Source organism: Tauraco erythrolophus, chromosome 2 (genome assembly GCF_009769465.1).
Source record: "Tauraco erythrolophus isolate bTauEry1 chromosome 2, bTauEry1.pri, whole genome shotgun sequence".
NCBI lineage: Eukaryota > Metazoa > Chordata > Aves > Musophagiformes > Musophagidae > Tauraco > Tauraco erythrolophus.
Window position 1 is genome coordinate 51800706 of NC_141466.1, and position 17465 is coordinate 51818170.

Consider the following 17465-nt stretch of genomic DNA (forward strand, 5'->3'; position numbering starts at 1 on the left):
ATTACTTACTGTTTCCTTGCCCCTCAGTTTCTTGATGGGCTTGCCAAAAGTCAAAATAAATTCAACTTAATAGGACAGAATTGCATCAAAAGTGCCTTTACCAGAACACACCGGGGATGCTATTGGCCTCTTACTTTCTTTAAAAATATCTCTTCCGGATATTGGTGCAAATATTCAAATTAGAATGGAATTAGTCTTTTTACTTGACTTGGAGAACAAACAGTGAGAATTTCTGTAACTCTGCCTGTGTCACCTTTTGAATATTTATAAAAAAATACAAGTTAGAATATTGGTATTGCATCCATGAAACAGCATTGTATATCTGTTTTATTACTGTGTAGAAGATGGACATTAGATCCCCATTGATACTCTATAATATAAACAGAAAAAGCACACTCAGAGTACCAGTACGTTCATGTGTGCTGTTTGTACCTTTTCTACAGGATAAAGAGAAATGAGGATGGATCAGTGTATGTGCTCATGTTCATCATGCTTTTAACAGTAAGGATGGTTTAGCGAGAGGGTGTTGCAGAAAAATCACACATTTTAGCTGATGACTGCTGTTTCTGCATGGAGGCACTCATGTCAGTCACTCTCTTTTTGTGTTAGGTTAAGAACAGGATCGCAGCACGAACTTTCTCACAATTATTTGACAAATGGTTTGAAACTGACATTAATAAGGCATGGATTTCTATGAAAAAGGGATGAAGAGACTTTGGTCCACAAATGGCTTTATTAGCAGGCACTTTATTAGTAGTGGTTTTGGCTTTTCTATTATTACAGCTTTCAGTAATTTACTGGAAATATTGCAAATTTATTTTGAGGCAAAACATAAAATACTGGCTCTTCTGGAGTCGGTGGCAATTTTTACACCAACTTGACAAAAGGCAGCATTTCACAACAAGCCCTAATAAGGAAAAAAGCTGTAGACATCTGATATTCACCTCATGACAACTTTGAGGGACAATATGGAGTCGCATCTTTCCCTTGAATCTAAATTTAGTTTTCCAATGTACTGCTGGCTGAGTATATCTTCATACAGGTATATACATATATATGTATGAAGATATACTCAGGTGTGGTTAATTAACATAAATATCTATCTGAACAAGAAGTAGAGTTCCTCCAATAATGGAATAACTAATAAGCAAAAAATTGTAAGGTTTTTTAAAGGCTCAAAATTCTGAACAAATTAAACTGGAAAAAAAAAAACTGTCATGTGAAATGACTGTAAAAATTCTAAAAATAATTTAAAAGAGAATAGGTGTGATACACCTATTTGGGATGTGGAATTGTTTTTTATTAAATTTTAAAAAAATATCATTTCACAGGTACTCAAATATTTGTTTTGACTCAGATTTACCCATTCATTTGTGTACCCAGGATATGGAGAAGCCTGAGGTACTCAATGACCTCTTTGCCTCAGTCTTCACTGGCAAGAGCTCCAGTTGCACAGCCCAAGTCACACAATGCAAAGGCAGGGACTGGGAGAATGAAGAACTGCCCACTGTAGGAGAAGATCAGCTTCAAGACCATCTAAGGAACCTGAAGGTGCACAAGTCCATGGGACCTGAGGAGCTACATCTGCAGGTCCTGAGGGAACTGGCAGATGAAGTTGCTAAGCCGCTATCCATCATATTTCAGAAGTCGTGGCAGTCTGCTGAAGTTCCCAATGACTGGAAAAGGGAAAACATAGCCCCCATCTTTAAAAAGGGGAAAAAAGAAGACCCAGAGAACTACAGGCCAGTCAGTCTCACCTCTGTGCCTGGCAAGATCATGGAGGAGATCCTCCTGGTGACTATGCTAAGGCATATAGAAAATAAGGAGGTGATCGGTGACAGCCAACATGGCTTCACTAAGGGCAAATCCTGCCTGACTAATTCGGTGGCCTTCTATGACGAGATTACAGCATAGATGGATAAGGAAAGAGCAACTGACATCATCTACCTGGACTTGTCCAAAGCATTTGATACTGTCCCACATGACATCCTTGTCTCTAAACTGGAAAGACATGGTTTTGATGGATGGACCACTTGGTGGATAAGGAATTGGCTGGATGGTCGCTCTCAAAGAGTTGCAGTCAACGGTTCAATGTCCAAGTGGAGGCCAGTGACGAGCGGTGTTCCTCAGGGGTCAGTACTGGGACCAGTGCTATTTAACATTTTTGTCGGCGACATGGACAGTGGGATCGAGTGCAACCTCAGCAAGTTTGCTGATGACACCAAGTTGTGTGGTGTTGTGGACATGCTGGAGGGAAGGGATGCCATCCAGAGAGACCTTGACAGGCTGGAGAGATGGGCCTGTGAGAACCTCATGAAGTTCAACAAGGTCAAGTGCAAGGTCTGCACGTGGGTTGGGGCAATCCCAAGCACAGGTACAGGCTAGGTGGAGAATGGATTGAGAGCAGCCCTGAGGAAAAGGACTTGGGAGTGCTGGTTGATTAGAAGCTCAACATGAGAAGGCAATGTGTGCTTCCAGCTCAGAAAGCCAACCCTACCCTGGGCTGCATCCAAAGAAGTGTGGCCAGCAGGTCAAGGGAGGTGATTCTGCCCCTCTACTCCGCTCGTGAGACCCCACCTAGAATACTGTGTTCAGCTCTGGAGTCCCCAACACAAGGAGGACATGGAGCTGCTGGAGAGGGTCCAGAGAAGGGCTACAAAGATGATCCGAGGGCTGGAGCACCTCTCCATTGAAGACATGCTGAGAGAGTTGAGGCTGTTCAGCCTGGAGAAGAGAAGGCTCTGGGGTGATCTTATAGCAGCCTTCCAGTACCTAAAGGGGGCCTATAAGAAAGCTGGAGAGGGACTTTTTACAAGGGCATGTAGTGATAGGACAAGGGACAGTGGATTTAAACTGAAAGAGGGGAGATTTCGATTAGATATAAGGAAGAAAGTTTTCACTCTGAGAGTGGTGAGGCACTGCAACAGGTTGCCCAGAGAAGTTGTGGCTGCCCCATCCCTGGAAGTGTTCAAGGCCAGGTTGGATGAGGCTTTGGGCAACCTGGTGTAGTGGAGGATTTCTCTGTCCATGGCAGGGGGGTTGGAACTAGATGATCTTTGAGGTCCCTTCCAACTCTAACCATTCCATGATCATAGTCATTATAATTTTATCTCTCCTTACTTTCCCTCTCTGTATGGTATTAAATTCCTATCTTATTTTCCAATGAGAATTTTAGATGCACTATTTCTTCACACTCCTTAGAAAATTTCAAAGACCAAACAGTCAAAGTGTTATTTACCTTTCTTAATACACTCCACTTCGCAGTTTGGAAATTCCTCGTATTCCTTGGAGTGCTAAACTTCTGATCAGACCAGTGAACCAGAGTGGGCTAAGGTGTTTTTAATAACTGACCTTATTTAAGTATCAGTTCTGGGTATTTCAAGAACTTTATTTGAGTAGTTTGAATTAATCCAATTTAAAAAAAAAATAGAAGTTTGACTAGAATCACTGATATAACTTTTATTTTCTGCAGACAAAGTAGGGCAGAGTGAAGAACAGGGTGAGTTAGAAGACCAGCATATTGACTTTGTAGTTTCACGGACTTTTACCACCATAGTGCAGGGAAGGAAGTAGCCTTTCGTGTCCAGTTTTGGAGCTCTTACCAAGCCACTATTGTAGGACTTTATTTGGGATTCAACGTCAAACTACAACTTCTTCTGTGTTGAACAGAAAGCTCTGAAGCTGCAGGACACTCAACTGACCTCAGTCCCTCATGTCCCCTCTCCACAGAGAAACCCCAGCAACCCAAGTCTACAAAAACATATGTCCTATGACAGATGTGTTAACCACTTTTCTGTTTAGTTGTGTTCATGTTTCCTTGAGGATATTAACAGACAGGTTAGAAAAATACATATTTGCCTAATGAAGAGAGAGATGACAGAATACAAAATGCAACTAAGTAGCACTCACAAAATTTATATCTTTCTGAAATGCTACTATGCCTAAAAAGAAAAATCTCAAAAGTTATCACAGTCGCATTAGCAGAAAACTGATTTAAAGTAAAATTAGTGAGAAAGTAATTTACCACTTGATTTACCTAAAAGCTCTATTACACAACTGACCCATTAGACTTTTTCAAAGGATAAATAAACAGTGGACTAAGATGACAAGGGATATATTCTATCAAGACATTAAATTTCAGAAACGCAAGCAAGGCTGATAGAGGCCAGAGGTCCTGGCCATACGTTTGGGAAATGAGCAAAAAAATAGGTAACCAGTTATTAGAAAATTAGAAAAAAAGTAGCTTTAATTAAAAAGTTCGATAGATACCTTATGAGGATAATTTTTGGTTTTTATAGATTGTATTGCAAGTCATGCAATTTAAGGAAAGCATGATCCAGATATATTTGTTTGGAACAAGAGGAAAAAAATATGTTTGAAGTAACAGTAATATCAGGCAGTGTAGAGCAAAACCCGTCAAGTAAATAAATATAGCAAAGAGAAATTTATATAGAAACATAAAAGAGATAGTTAGTGGAATGAGCAACATGAATTGCACAGAAATGAAACCCGGAATCACAAGGAGGTATTCAAAGGGAAAAAGTAACATGACCATGACAGCAAAAGTGGCAGAAGGCACAGAAAGAAACATGACTTAATCTCATTTCTGGAAAGGTGAGGTGAGCAGCTCTGCACTCTGGCAAATCTACCACTATTACTTCATTCACCAAATGCAAAACACATCTTGCATATTCGCTTTTAGTATTTCCAGAACTGATATGTTTCATACAGTCTTAATTTCCATTTATCATTTGCCTATTGCACTGTTGCCATGTCTAATTCCTCACCTCCCCATTTCTTACTAAGTGAACACATCTCAGTGTTGTTGCTGAAGTAATTTTCATTTTCCATTTTTATTTCCTTCCCACTCGCTTCTCAGTCACTGCTTCGTAACTATCAAGCACCTTCTCTTTATCTGGAAAGCTCCTGGTAATAGCTAATCCATATTTCATATCTTCCCACAACTACTCCTTAAATTCCTTCTGTTTATCTTAACCTTATTTTTTCCACTGATGATTCCAAATGTTCTAATATCCTACAGGTTAAAACTGTAATAGATCTCTAACTTCAGTTCCCAATTATTTTCTGTCTTGGAGAATAAACTATTGACTTTCAGGATCAGGAAGAATTATCCTATCACGTCTCCACAAATCTGCCTGCATCTATATTATAAGGTTGGGAAGTTCTTTCTCATCCTTCTGTATTACTACCTCTAGTCAGAAAACTGAATAACTCAGAGGAAGTCAATTAAATATATTCAGTGTACCATACACATCATGTATACATATACATATACATCTTGTATATCAGGAGCAACAAATTACAAACAAGTTAACAATTATTTTGCTCATATGAAGACAACTTTTTAAGTTTATTTTAGACAGGATTGTTTACTTTATCCTTTGCAAAAGGGTGAACATAAGACCAAAAAAATTATACGGAATCACTGAACTGCATAAACAAATTGTATTGTGATAGGGTCCGAGCTACTAAGGCCTTTTTGATCCTTCTTAAAGAACCATATTGCCAGCACTAAGGTATATGAAAAAATAAAGCGAGACAGAAAGGCAGAAAGGAAAAGTATCCTCTTGGTTTCACAGCAAAACAATAATAATGACATCTATTTCTTTCCAACTTTTAGTATATGAACTCAGAAACAAATTATCACTACAAACAGCACAGCAAGATCACACAAAACTGTTTACAGAACTGTCAAAATTTCAATTACATAACGAACAAGGACACAAATAATCCTAAAAAATAGGATTAAAAAATCATATGTGCATAATTTTCTTTTTATAACGTAGGGATCAACTTTTACAATGATGAATATTTTTAATGCACAAAAAATTGAGAAAATATTATTACTCTGTCAAAATTTGTTCTCTATACAACTAACCTGAAAACATATATACCTCATAAAACTCTAAGCTCAATTTCAGAAACGAATGGTACAAAGAAGCATTTGAAAATCCCAGGGCTTCTTTGAGACTTGCTGGAAAAAGTTTTGTCTAATAGATCAAAAACTGCAGCAGAGATACAGGAATGGGCCTTGACATCTATCTCTCAGACACCGACTTTTTTTTTTTTAATATTATATTATCTTTTATACTTACATATTTTATATGTAACTATATATTTAGAAGTATTTTTATGCATACTTACATAATTATATTACTAATAGTTATACATTTTATATTTATGTATACTTATATTATGGTAAATCAAAGCCACTGAGATGACAGGTTTTCTAAAATTACTCAGTGAATTATACATTTTCAGACCCATCTGCAATCCAGTACTTCAATTCTCATAAGAACACAACTAGCGTCATGCACTAATAATGTCACTTTATTAAATAAGACAATACAAGTTAGGTTTGCAAATATCCATAGGATCAGGTCATTCAAAGCCTGAAATATTGCAGATGATTTGGCTACACAATACTAAATTCTGAAAAATATTTTTTACTTTTAAAAAATAATATGGTTTCCATCCTCGTGATTTCCACTTCAGTTCATCTTATTGGGAAAAAGTACTCCGTTTTGTTTACTTTGTTTCACGGAATACACTTAGCATGTACGTACTCAGCTAACCTTTTCACAGCTAAACTGTATTTGCTACATTTGAGCCTTCTGTATTGATATCTGACCAGTACCACCATTTTTGTAACTGTAAGGCTGTACAGTTTAAGGCTAAACATTTATATCTCAGCCATTGAAACAGGCAAAAAGATGTTAAAAGTTCATTTTAGCAAAACAGGGAATGGCTTTAAAGAAGAGCCCTTTGCAGCCAAATCAACTATCACATTGAACTTCATATTCAAATTTTCCAGGGAATAAGAGGAAAAGGAAAAGATCTTCCTCTCAACAATATAGATATAAATATTACTACATGTATATGTAAATAAACAAAACATAGTTCAGTTATGTCTTTTCACTCTTCTATTGAACTGATCAGAGTGTATAGCTGAGTGTTATCTCAGGTATACTACAGCTAGGCAAGGGCAAGCATGTGAAAACAAAGAACTAGTAAGAACCAAGTAGTACTTCTGCACAGTTGCTGACTATGGAAAGAAGCTTAGCCATCCTGAACTAGTAGACCTTATGTACTGCACCACCAGATCCATCATACAAACACATCTTGTTACAAATACAATCATCATGGACTTTAATAATTCGTTAGGGATAGTCTGTTTAGTATTCTTTTTCCTCTAGTTGTATATAGTTTAAACAATTTTATTACTGAAAGACACATAAAAACGAGACCATGAAATGTAATCAAACACAGCGTGGAAAACCAGGTAATGTGTCTGCACAAATGCACATGATTTTTACTTTCATCTCTTCTCCCACCTCCTTAGAGCTAAGTATTCAGGCTGCATTCTTGAAAACTAGATGGAAAATTCAGTTTCTGAATTGTTTCCAAAACAACGACATCTCAAAATGACCATTTTTTTCTGTACAGCACTCAAGAAACGATCAATACATCAAGACGACAGAGTGAAACTTTTCTACATGACACTATATAAGGTGTCTAGAGACTAGAGCTGAGAATCCATGACAACTTAGGTCTTTTTGGTAGACAAAAATTGATTTTTTTAATACCTTTTGTTTATTCAAATAACTAATACACTTGGTATGTTTGTTTAGAATGGGAGGAGTTATTCTTAAAATATACAAGTTGCCTGAAGATGCAGACCACAAAGATACTTTTCTATTTTGTGTTTGACTTGATTTTTCTCTTACGAATTTATGCTGCATCCAGTGAATGATTTAGGAGTAGTCAAAACGCTTGCACGAGTTACAAGCTTCTGTAAACATAAATCTTGGACTAGCTGCTTTTAAACCACATTCCAAAACACGAACTTAAAAATTACTGGTATGAAGGTTTCAGTGAACCTTTAAAGAGGTGACCTCCTAAACCTGAAACATATCCCTTTTTAAACTATCTTTCAAGTTGCAAATAGTAAACAGTACCTAGTAAGTCCTTTAAAATCTACTGCTTGCAGGTATCACAGTCTTGTATTAGCAAATCTCTAAACATCTACAAATATTCACAGTTGCCCCCACCCCATAAATTCATTTCACAGGTTTTCAAAGCAGTTTAACTCCTGAGATAGCGAGTCAGATTAAAACACAATCTCAGATTAAAACCCTTTCCCATTGAAGAAGTTCCATTACGTATTGATGTAAAAAACAACATTCATGTAACTTACAGATATTTCAGATTTTCAAGATCCTCAAATGCCCCGCTAGGTATTCTTTTAATTTGATTGTTGTTTAGAAGCCTGTAAAGAGAAATAAAAAGCTATTATTTTAACTTACTTGAACAGTAGGGAAAAAAACTAAATGTGTAACAGCAGGTATAAATATAGCATTAAAAGGATAACTTAAAAAAAATTTTTAAAAAAAAAGCTTTTTCCCTAACAGTAACTGGTAGAAGACAAAAAGTGACATGCTACCTTGCAGGATAACACTAAAAAAAATTAGACAGAAACAAAAAATTGAAAAAAAATCTAAAACCTGAAATTATGTGGCTTTTTGTGAGTATCTGAGATGAAGATGAAGAAAAAAAAAAAAAACAATCCTGGTTCCAAGTCTACACAGAGGGTTGAAATTGATAAAATTGACATTATCAAAGATTTGTCATTAAGAGGTACATTGAAGTGACTTTTCCTAGATGTTTCTTAGTGATATTCTGTGCACTGGGTCCTTTACACTGTATAGGAACACAACTGTCTATCTTCACAGATTTGCACTCATTTCTCATGCAGTGGTTTTATGAAGAGAAGGGAATCCAAACTTCATTAATCTTGTCTTTATTCAGGACTTGTGGATCTCAGATCAGCGATACGAACAGCTAAAACTTAAGGCTGGATATCTGACAGAAATTCTAATTCAAAACTGGGGATCAACTGCAAACAGAGGTATGATCAAAGGTGACTGGGACTAGGGATTGCTAGTAACCGTGTCTTGATAACACAGATTTGGACAATATACCTGAGGGAAAGATCTATCATTTCTTCTGGTGTGAATATACAGTACAAGATGTCTCAATACATTTTTTGTTATGTGCTTGCAGGATACATAGATAGTAACGATCCAGAGCTCACTGATATTCTATTTCAGTTCCCACACTACTTGTGTTCTAGAAAACCGTCAAATTTGAAATCATAAATTACAGACATTTAGAAGTATGAACAACTGTCCATTATAATTCCTCATGTCTGCTAATACAGTAGAGAAGAGAAACAAACATACATTTGTTCAAAAGTGATGATTGAAGGAATGACAAAGGAGATATTAATTTAAATCTATAATACATATACCATTGGCATTATGGGTTTGTAAAACGTTTTTTAGAAAACAGACTCCTCTTCACAAACAAATACGGTAACCGAGATCTCTGTAAAGGGAAGCTTAGTAGGAACAAAACCTTCCAACTTCTGGCAGTTCTGGTGAGCATAGTACAATAGGAAAGTTCAAAATATTATAGTTTGTCAAACGTTTTCTAACTGCAACACATTTGCACATCTAAGCCTTTGAATAGCTTTCTTGTAACTCCATGATTTATTATGTGATATTCTACCAAAGTAATTTAGCACAATTTGGAAAAAATGATATAGTAAAGGCCTGTGTTTTTCATATTTCAAATTAAAGAATGTTAATAAAACATTAGGATGTAAATAATTCCCTTTTTTATTCTAATAGAAAAATACCTGGTTTTACTTTCAAATACATTGGGCCTAAACCTCACTCTCACCTGCGCAAATACTACAGCTGAAATTTGTGAGACTACTTACCTGTGAAAGGTGAGCAAATTTGGCACATTATCAAATTAATCATACTAAATCAAAAGAGGGAAAGCCCTTAGGGTTGAAAAAGAACTTACAGTGTGTTCAGGTTTTTAAGCCGTCTAAACTCTCCAGGCTGGATTTCTTTAATCCTATTAAATCTGAGGTCTCTGTAGAATGAAGAAAAAGAAACACGTTATAAAAAAATTTAGACTTTTTTATAAGAAAAACTGAAATAAATACAAGTCTTTTGTGACCACCATGACCAGCCTCTGTCCATAAAATCCAGCCTCAGAAGTCAATGCTGAAGGTTGTATCTAAGTTGTATGAGTGATCATGAAGGATGTTCTCTTCCACAGTGAAGCACCCTGTAACGGGATGTTGCATTGTATTTCACTACATTGAACTGTCTTCGTATTTTAAAAGTTGCTTGTAAATAATACAGTGAAACAGATAGAGAGAACTGAGATCAGAAAAAAGCTCAGAAAAAAAGAGACAGCTTTCAACACTTCTAAGCTACTTCATTCTTCTGTTTTGGGTAAGAAGGTTAAGGGCCTGCTTTTAAAACCTGTAAATCCAGCTGCAGGAAGCTATTGATTTTCTTATTTAATTTTATTTTCCCTTAATTTTTGGTATGTTTTTATTATCTTCAATTTCCTGTTATAACCTTAGCTTAATGAGAATTTCTCCAAGAGGGAAACTCCAGCTTCTCAAGTAAGGTTCAGTAGAGCGAGCAGGGGCAGGAAGCAAGGCGATAGTGGCGCATGGACATTGGGAAACGCCATGGTTGTGCCAGGCTTACACCTCTCTCACGCTGCAAGAATCATAGAATTATAGAATGGTTTGGGTTGGAAGGGACCTCAAAGATCGTCTAGTTCCAACCCCCTGCCATTGGCAAGGCCACCACCTTTCACTACACCAGGTTGCTCAAAGCCTCATCCAGTCTGGCCTTGAACACGTCGAGGGATGGGGCAGCCACAACTTCTCTGGGCAACCTCTTCCAGTGCCTCACCACTCTCACAGCAAACACTTGCTTCCCTGGATCTAATTGAGGAAAGATCGGGACAAGGAGGGCAGCAGGTCTGTCCTCTTACCTAACAGCAGACCAAGGACACCAGGACCATATAGTCTCTGGCAAGCGAATAGAAGGGAAACAAATGGAAAGTAAGTAAAATCTGAAAGACTGTAATCACATTTACTGCACTCTCCTTCCTAGAACACACACTTATCAATTGCTTTCAAAAAGTAGGACATAAATATGTCATAACTTCAATCTTGGCACCAAAACCAGTCCTAATTAAAACATAAATATGCGCTGCATTTTAACAGGCAATACCTTATTAAGGAAGCCTCTCTAGAATTTGGTATTAGTCAAAGAAAATACAAAAAAGCAGACAAAAAGTCAGCTTCATACTAATCCCATATAACCCCACTGGCTGAGGTTGTAGGTAATGGGGGATATAGTTTCCTGCAGTCTTTAGCAAAGAACATACTTAAGCATCATTCCTCATGAATTAGTCCTAAAGTCTTATTCAGCTCTGGAATAATGGCCTCAGAAGGACTTTTTCCACATAAGCGTTTTAGGATGTGGCCTACTGTTCATTGTAAGGAAAGGATTAGACATGTGGTTTTGTTTGCATTACACTCCACCAAAATATTTGATCAGTGACTGGAATAAGTGAGGGATGCAAACTGCTGTCCTTATTGAGATGTGCAGTTAGTTAAACTGCCTGTAGCTGTGCAGGACAGCCCCCTTACTCAACTCCCAGCTGCACTGAGGATCTCCAGACTTAGAAGCATAAATTGTCATAGCTTGAATTTGCTCTTTACAAAAGCACTTTCTTTAGTTATAGCTAAAGTGTGTTACATTTTGTTCATCACTCACACGAGAAATACTCATTTATCACACTCAAAACACACATGTCCCGCATAAGAAAGATGCTGCCTATGCGGAACTGAATCTCAGGTGCCGAAATTTTCTAAATAAGCATTGAATGTTGTAGCATGCACTGAGAGAAGATACAGCAGATCCCTCTGTAAGCATAACATGACATTCCACTTTACTGAGAGTTTTTTCTAGATTATATGAAAGCTTACTGTGTTTCAAGGAAGCATTTTAATTTTGATTAAAATAATCAAAAGTGCAAAAATCCAATGTTCATGAATGGAATATTGAAAACTGACTGTTTTTCAAAAGCTTCAAAATACCATTACAACTAGCAGTATTTAGTTCCTAAACAACACAGGACTTTGCAATTTGATTTCTTTTTTAAAGTTCCACAATTAAAAATAAATCGTTACCCAAAGTAGGCACAGACAGAAGGCAGAATGTCTTTAGAATGTCTTTTTAGATATAAAAGAATATACATTCGTCCATATGAAAAGCAAGCCTATTTCCTACAGTGAAGCAAAGCTGATAAGAACGTAACTTTCATGAATACAATGAAGGAGCCAGTACTCTGAATCAGCATCAAAATGAGCACCCTTTTGATGTGTCAAATCCATTCTGCAGTAACTCATTAGGATAACTAGGATTAGCAACACCAATCAAAATAGTTTATATTATTTTACCATCGCTGCATATAAAAATATTTTATCCCAACTCCTGGCACGACTGCCCTTCTCATATGAAGTTAAGTGTAAATAATACATCATGTTTGAAACTCTACCTACTCATTTTCATTCTGCATATTAAAAAGGAGCCGTAACAAAACATAGCACCTAAGTTTTCTCTAGAACCCAGTGCATTTGGTATCTAAGTAAAATGTTCCACAGAAAGCTATGATGACAATAATACATTTTTATAAAGATTAATTATATTATTTGTTTAAAGTCAGTATTACAATTACATTAAAATTGGAGAAAAAACTGTTAATCTTACTAAAATGTAAGATTATGATTTTGGTACATTCCTTCAAAGAGGAGCTCTTTCTTCAACGGAAGTAACGCTTCTAAATGTTATCTCAAAGTTTTTTTGTTTTCGTATGGCTACACATATTCTGGAAGACGTCTGAGATTTGAAACAAGCCTTAAATCATATAGCCCTCAGAAGTGGAAGTAATTAACCGAACAGCGAGGAGACAGGGAGAACCTGACAGCCACCAGTTCTTTTAAAACCAATTAAAGTTTCAGCAGATGGCAACAAAAAATGTAAAAAGCTTCAGCCACCACTACCACACCATTGTAGAACAAAAATATTCCATACTAAACAGGAGCACCATGTCGCAGGCTTGAAACGTCACCCTCCCATGGTCCAGACCCCATGTCCAGCTCACGAGAACCAACCGCACTTCAGGGGACAGGAGAAGAGCACAGAGCAAACGCGTAACAGCAACCGCAGTCCAGGGATGTATCACCTCGGAGAACGGGCGGCAGGAATGAGGACTGTGTTACACTCAAAAATGAGTATCAGTAGCTCAAGCGAGGCCATTACGATCCAGATTTTCAAAGAAGGCATTTTGTGTCGCTGAAATAATGTGGGGTCAATAAGCATGATGAGGCTTCTTGTCCCTTCTTCTTCAGCCTAGTTCCTGCCCAACCATGCTGCCATGTGTCCTTTTACTCACAAAAATCTGTTCCCTCCCCATTCATTTCTCTTTCACCTTTTTCATTGTACCCCATTTTGCTCTCACAAACTGCCTGCGCCCTGGCTGCATGCTGTGCTTCGGAGCTCAGTGAGTCTGACTGCACCGAAAGGTTAGAACAGCAGACTGAGGGAGCCCACCCCAGTTGTTGACTGTCGTTTTTCCCCTTCCTAATCGCCAAATAGTAAATGAAATAAATAATAAAAATTATGCAAACATCTATGATGAAAGCATGGGATTTTAGGGTAACATAATAACTTTTGCATAACAATCCAAACCTAAACGTCATGCATTCAGTGTTTCAAATAAAAATCTAGTACACATCACTCCTAATTCAGATTTTGTCCTTTATTATGTGTTTTCCAGTGAAGATATTTACTCCTTAAAGTTATATCTAGACAACATAAGAATACTTTTAAGGAAGAATATGTTACTGCTGCTTTCTTGTATTGAATTCTCTTAGCTTGCATCTTCCTTCAGAGAAATTCTGCCTGACATCTCGAAATGCTTTGCTAACAGTGTTATCTTTCAGCTCTCATTCTCAAACACAGCCACATGAATATATATATGTAAAAAAACAAGGAGCCATTACAACAAAAAAGAACCTTCTCTTCTACATAAAGCCCTAAAACTCGTATTTCTGTCAATTCACAAAAACATCCTAAACAATCCTAAGTGGTTACCACTTTCCTCCTTCTTGCAACCCTCCGCATTTTAATGGTTTAAGTTGTAAAAATATGCTTCAGCCACACAGACTTCCACAGAAGTTAAGTCCATCACTTTGAAGCATTACACCTCCCCTGATAACACAAACAAAACAACATATCAATGATGCCTCGTAAACTGAGTACTCACTCTCAGTTTTATTTTCCTGGCCTCGTGTCATCTGCTCTGTGCCAATTCATGGAGTGTGACCAGGAAATGGCAGGGGGGTTAGAACTACATGATCTTTGAGATCCCTTCCAACCCTAACCATTCTATGACTCTATGATATGAAAGGTTCCACAGAGTGCGAGGCTGCGTGGGCCAGGAACGTGGCAGGGAACACACTGACAATTCAGCAATTGGATGCCCCGAGAGTCGCGTTCCAGCACCTGGGAAGGGCCGGGGTCCCACAGCACCACGCAGAGCCGTGGGTCAGGACATGTGCATGCCAAGCAGCGCGCAGCAAGCGGGGCGCACATACCCAGGTGCTTAGCAGGCTTCCTACGTGCCCATGTGAATGAGGTTTTATGAAGATCTGTAAGATCTAGACATATGGCATATAAATACATACAATATTTTTATGTTTTCTTTTCTGTGGCAAAGCAAACGTGAACTGTGCTGCAGACATTTTTGCCTGGATGAAAACAAATTCTATTCCTAATAAATTCTTTATATGAAGTAACTGTGTCCATTTGTCTCTCCCTCTTAGACTGCCCACTCTTAACAACAGTAAACTGTTTCCAATTTAGCACTGAAAATTAACTTTTAACATTACTTTTATCTAATTAAAGACAGTGAAAATTTCTATATATATAAATATTAAAGAACATCCTGCAGCTGTTACTGTCCCGTAAATCCAATGCTTCTGTGGCAGCTCTTGGCACTCCAGAACGCCCTATTTAAAGTTTGCACTGACAATGTGCAGTAATGAAAACTGTGGGTTCTCTGTTCACACATCCTGACGGAGCAAGGCAACATTTGGGCATAGAAATTCATTGCAAGTTTACAAAACAATAGTTTATAAAACAAACAAAGTGATAAATACTAAAAGGCATTAATAAATACTTGGAACATGAAAATCACACGGGATACACAGAAAACAATGCAGCTTTCAAATACGTTGATCTTAAACATCAAGCAACTTACACGAAAAGTCAATTAAAGTTTCCTACCACTCTCTTTGAAATACAGGAATCCTTTTTGGAGAAGGGACTGTTTTTACGCAGAACAAACCATGCATTGAAATTAAAACTAACTTTTTTATAAAAAATACATTAAGTGTAGATTTTCTTCTGTTTTCCAATTACTGCAAAACAACATGCCAGCAGGAAGGTTAAGCCTTTACATTTCACTACTTTTATAAAAAAAACCAGACTTGATGTACTTTAATAATCTTAATTCAGATTTCTTTTTGCGTGTATTTGACTTTTAAAGATTCTGTTGCTTCATCAAACTAAGAAAAATCACGAACTGTTCTAAGTCAAACTGATGTAAAATAGGGCTGCCAAGGCAACATTGTGTATCCCTGTCACACACCTCAAAAAGTGGCAGCCTGTGGATCAAGCTGTGGATACTCAACACCAAAACAAGTCACCCCCAGTCATCACCCCATTGATGATAACCTCTTTGATGCCGAGTCATGAGCACTCAGTAATCAGGAGCTAATACAAAATGTGTTGTGCTAAGTAAGGCAAATGGGCAAATTCTTTATGAAGAATTGCTGGAACAGCAGCAGGAAGGGCCATGTCCTTCTCTTCTCTGCCTGCAGACTAGCACCCTGCTACTTATCAGGGCTTGGAGGATTTCCGTGATATCCCCTCACTACTATAGAGAAAGTATATAGGAAATGGCTTTCCATTTTTTCAATTTTAATTTGTGTCAGAAAAATTATGACACAAAAACATTATATTAAGATCTTTAATAAAAAAAGGAAAACGAAAAAATACCATGTTAAGCTACTGCTTCATTCATAGCCATGTCTCTCTAGATATACACATATAATTAGCCAATTCTAGTATGGATACAGAAACACTTAATAATGTGATGATTTAATTAAAAACATTTATCTTGTGACATAAGGTATGTATGCAAAGCATACCATCAGGGCACTAGCAAAAAACTCTACATGTCACACTCACATCTGACAGAAATGGTGCAATTACAGAGATTTCAAATCTCATACCACAACTACAAGTATTCGTGTCATTTGTAAAGGTTATGCAATTTTTTTATTATACACAGTCTTCTATGAATTCATTCTAGTGCACTTAAATCCGAATGGAAAAGCTTTCAGAACATTAACTTTAAATCAAATATCTTGTAAGAGCAAAGACAGAGGAAAACATTCCGGACTTTGGTTATTCATTTCCCATCTTCTGTATAACTTTCTGATATTGAGAGATATAAGAAGTCTGAAAAATATGTATATGTGGAAGACAATGCATGCTTATTTATCTTATTCATCTGTAAGGCTAGTTAGTCAAAATGTTGATTGGCACCAAGAAGTGACAAAACAGAGAAATAACAATTCCATCAGCTGAGTGATATATACTGAATATGGAAAAAAAAGTGCAAATTAGTCAATCTCCTTTTTCTTTAAAAAAAAAAAGGAGGGAGCAATTTAATAGATAAATAGTAGATTTGTAGATCTCTTAGATTGAATAGGTTAAATTAATAATCTTAAATTTATTTAAGTTAAATTAAATTTATTAAAATTAAATTAATTAAGTTAACTTAATTTAATTAAGTTAAAGAATGACCCTTGCATTTATCATTTGTTTACCTCTCTTCAGATGTTTTTATAAAGTAGGAATTGCCACAACTGGATCACTCTACTACTGGCAAATTCAAAAGAGAAAAACATTCATTTTTTCTGATCATTGAAGATTAATTACTACCCAGCAGAAATAACCTATACCATAAATGCCAAACTACTATGTTTCTCAACACAGAACAAAAGATCTGCAAATGCCAGCAAGACTACATTGCTTATGTCTACTTTATTCTTATTCTTTTTTTATTCAAGGTCATCCCAGCAGGAAATGAAAAACAGCCATCAGCATAGTAAAAACATTCAAACAGAGCAGAGCATGAAAATTGCACAAAAGAGGTTATATAATCAAGTCAGTGCAGTAACTGGATGATGTCAATGGCACTTTAATGCTGCTTTAACTACTGCCTTGTTAAAAAATGCGTCACTTTGTTGAACAAACAAAGAGAAGGCCACCACTTTAAAAAAATAAAACCAAATCTCACTTTCAGCTATAGCACTACTTATAGTAATCCTCACTGCTGGCAGCCTAACATTTTCTAGAATACCAGAGAAATCAAGTTTGGGTTTGGTTTTTTTTGCCTTGTTTTAAGATTTTTAGTGATTCTTT

The 17465-nt window shown here is 36.8% G+C and overlaps 1 protein-coding gene across 1 annotated transcript in view; it reads right to left on the reverse strand.

The window, feature by feature from the left end:
- Positions 1-17465, reverse strand: part of PXDN (peroxidasin) — a 93672-nt gene that overhangs the window by 55097 nt on the left and 21110 nt on the right. The window contains exons 2-3 of the mRNA XM_086608353.1: positions 9895-9966; positions 8219-8290 (exon numbers count right to left, since the gene is read on the reverse strand). Of these exons, the coding sequence (XP_086464479.1) occupies positions 8219-8290; positions 9895-9966 (144 nt within the window). The remainder of the gene's footprint in view (positions 1-8218; positions 8291-9894; positions 9967-17465) is intronic.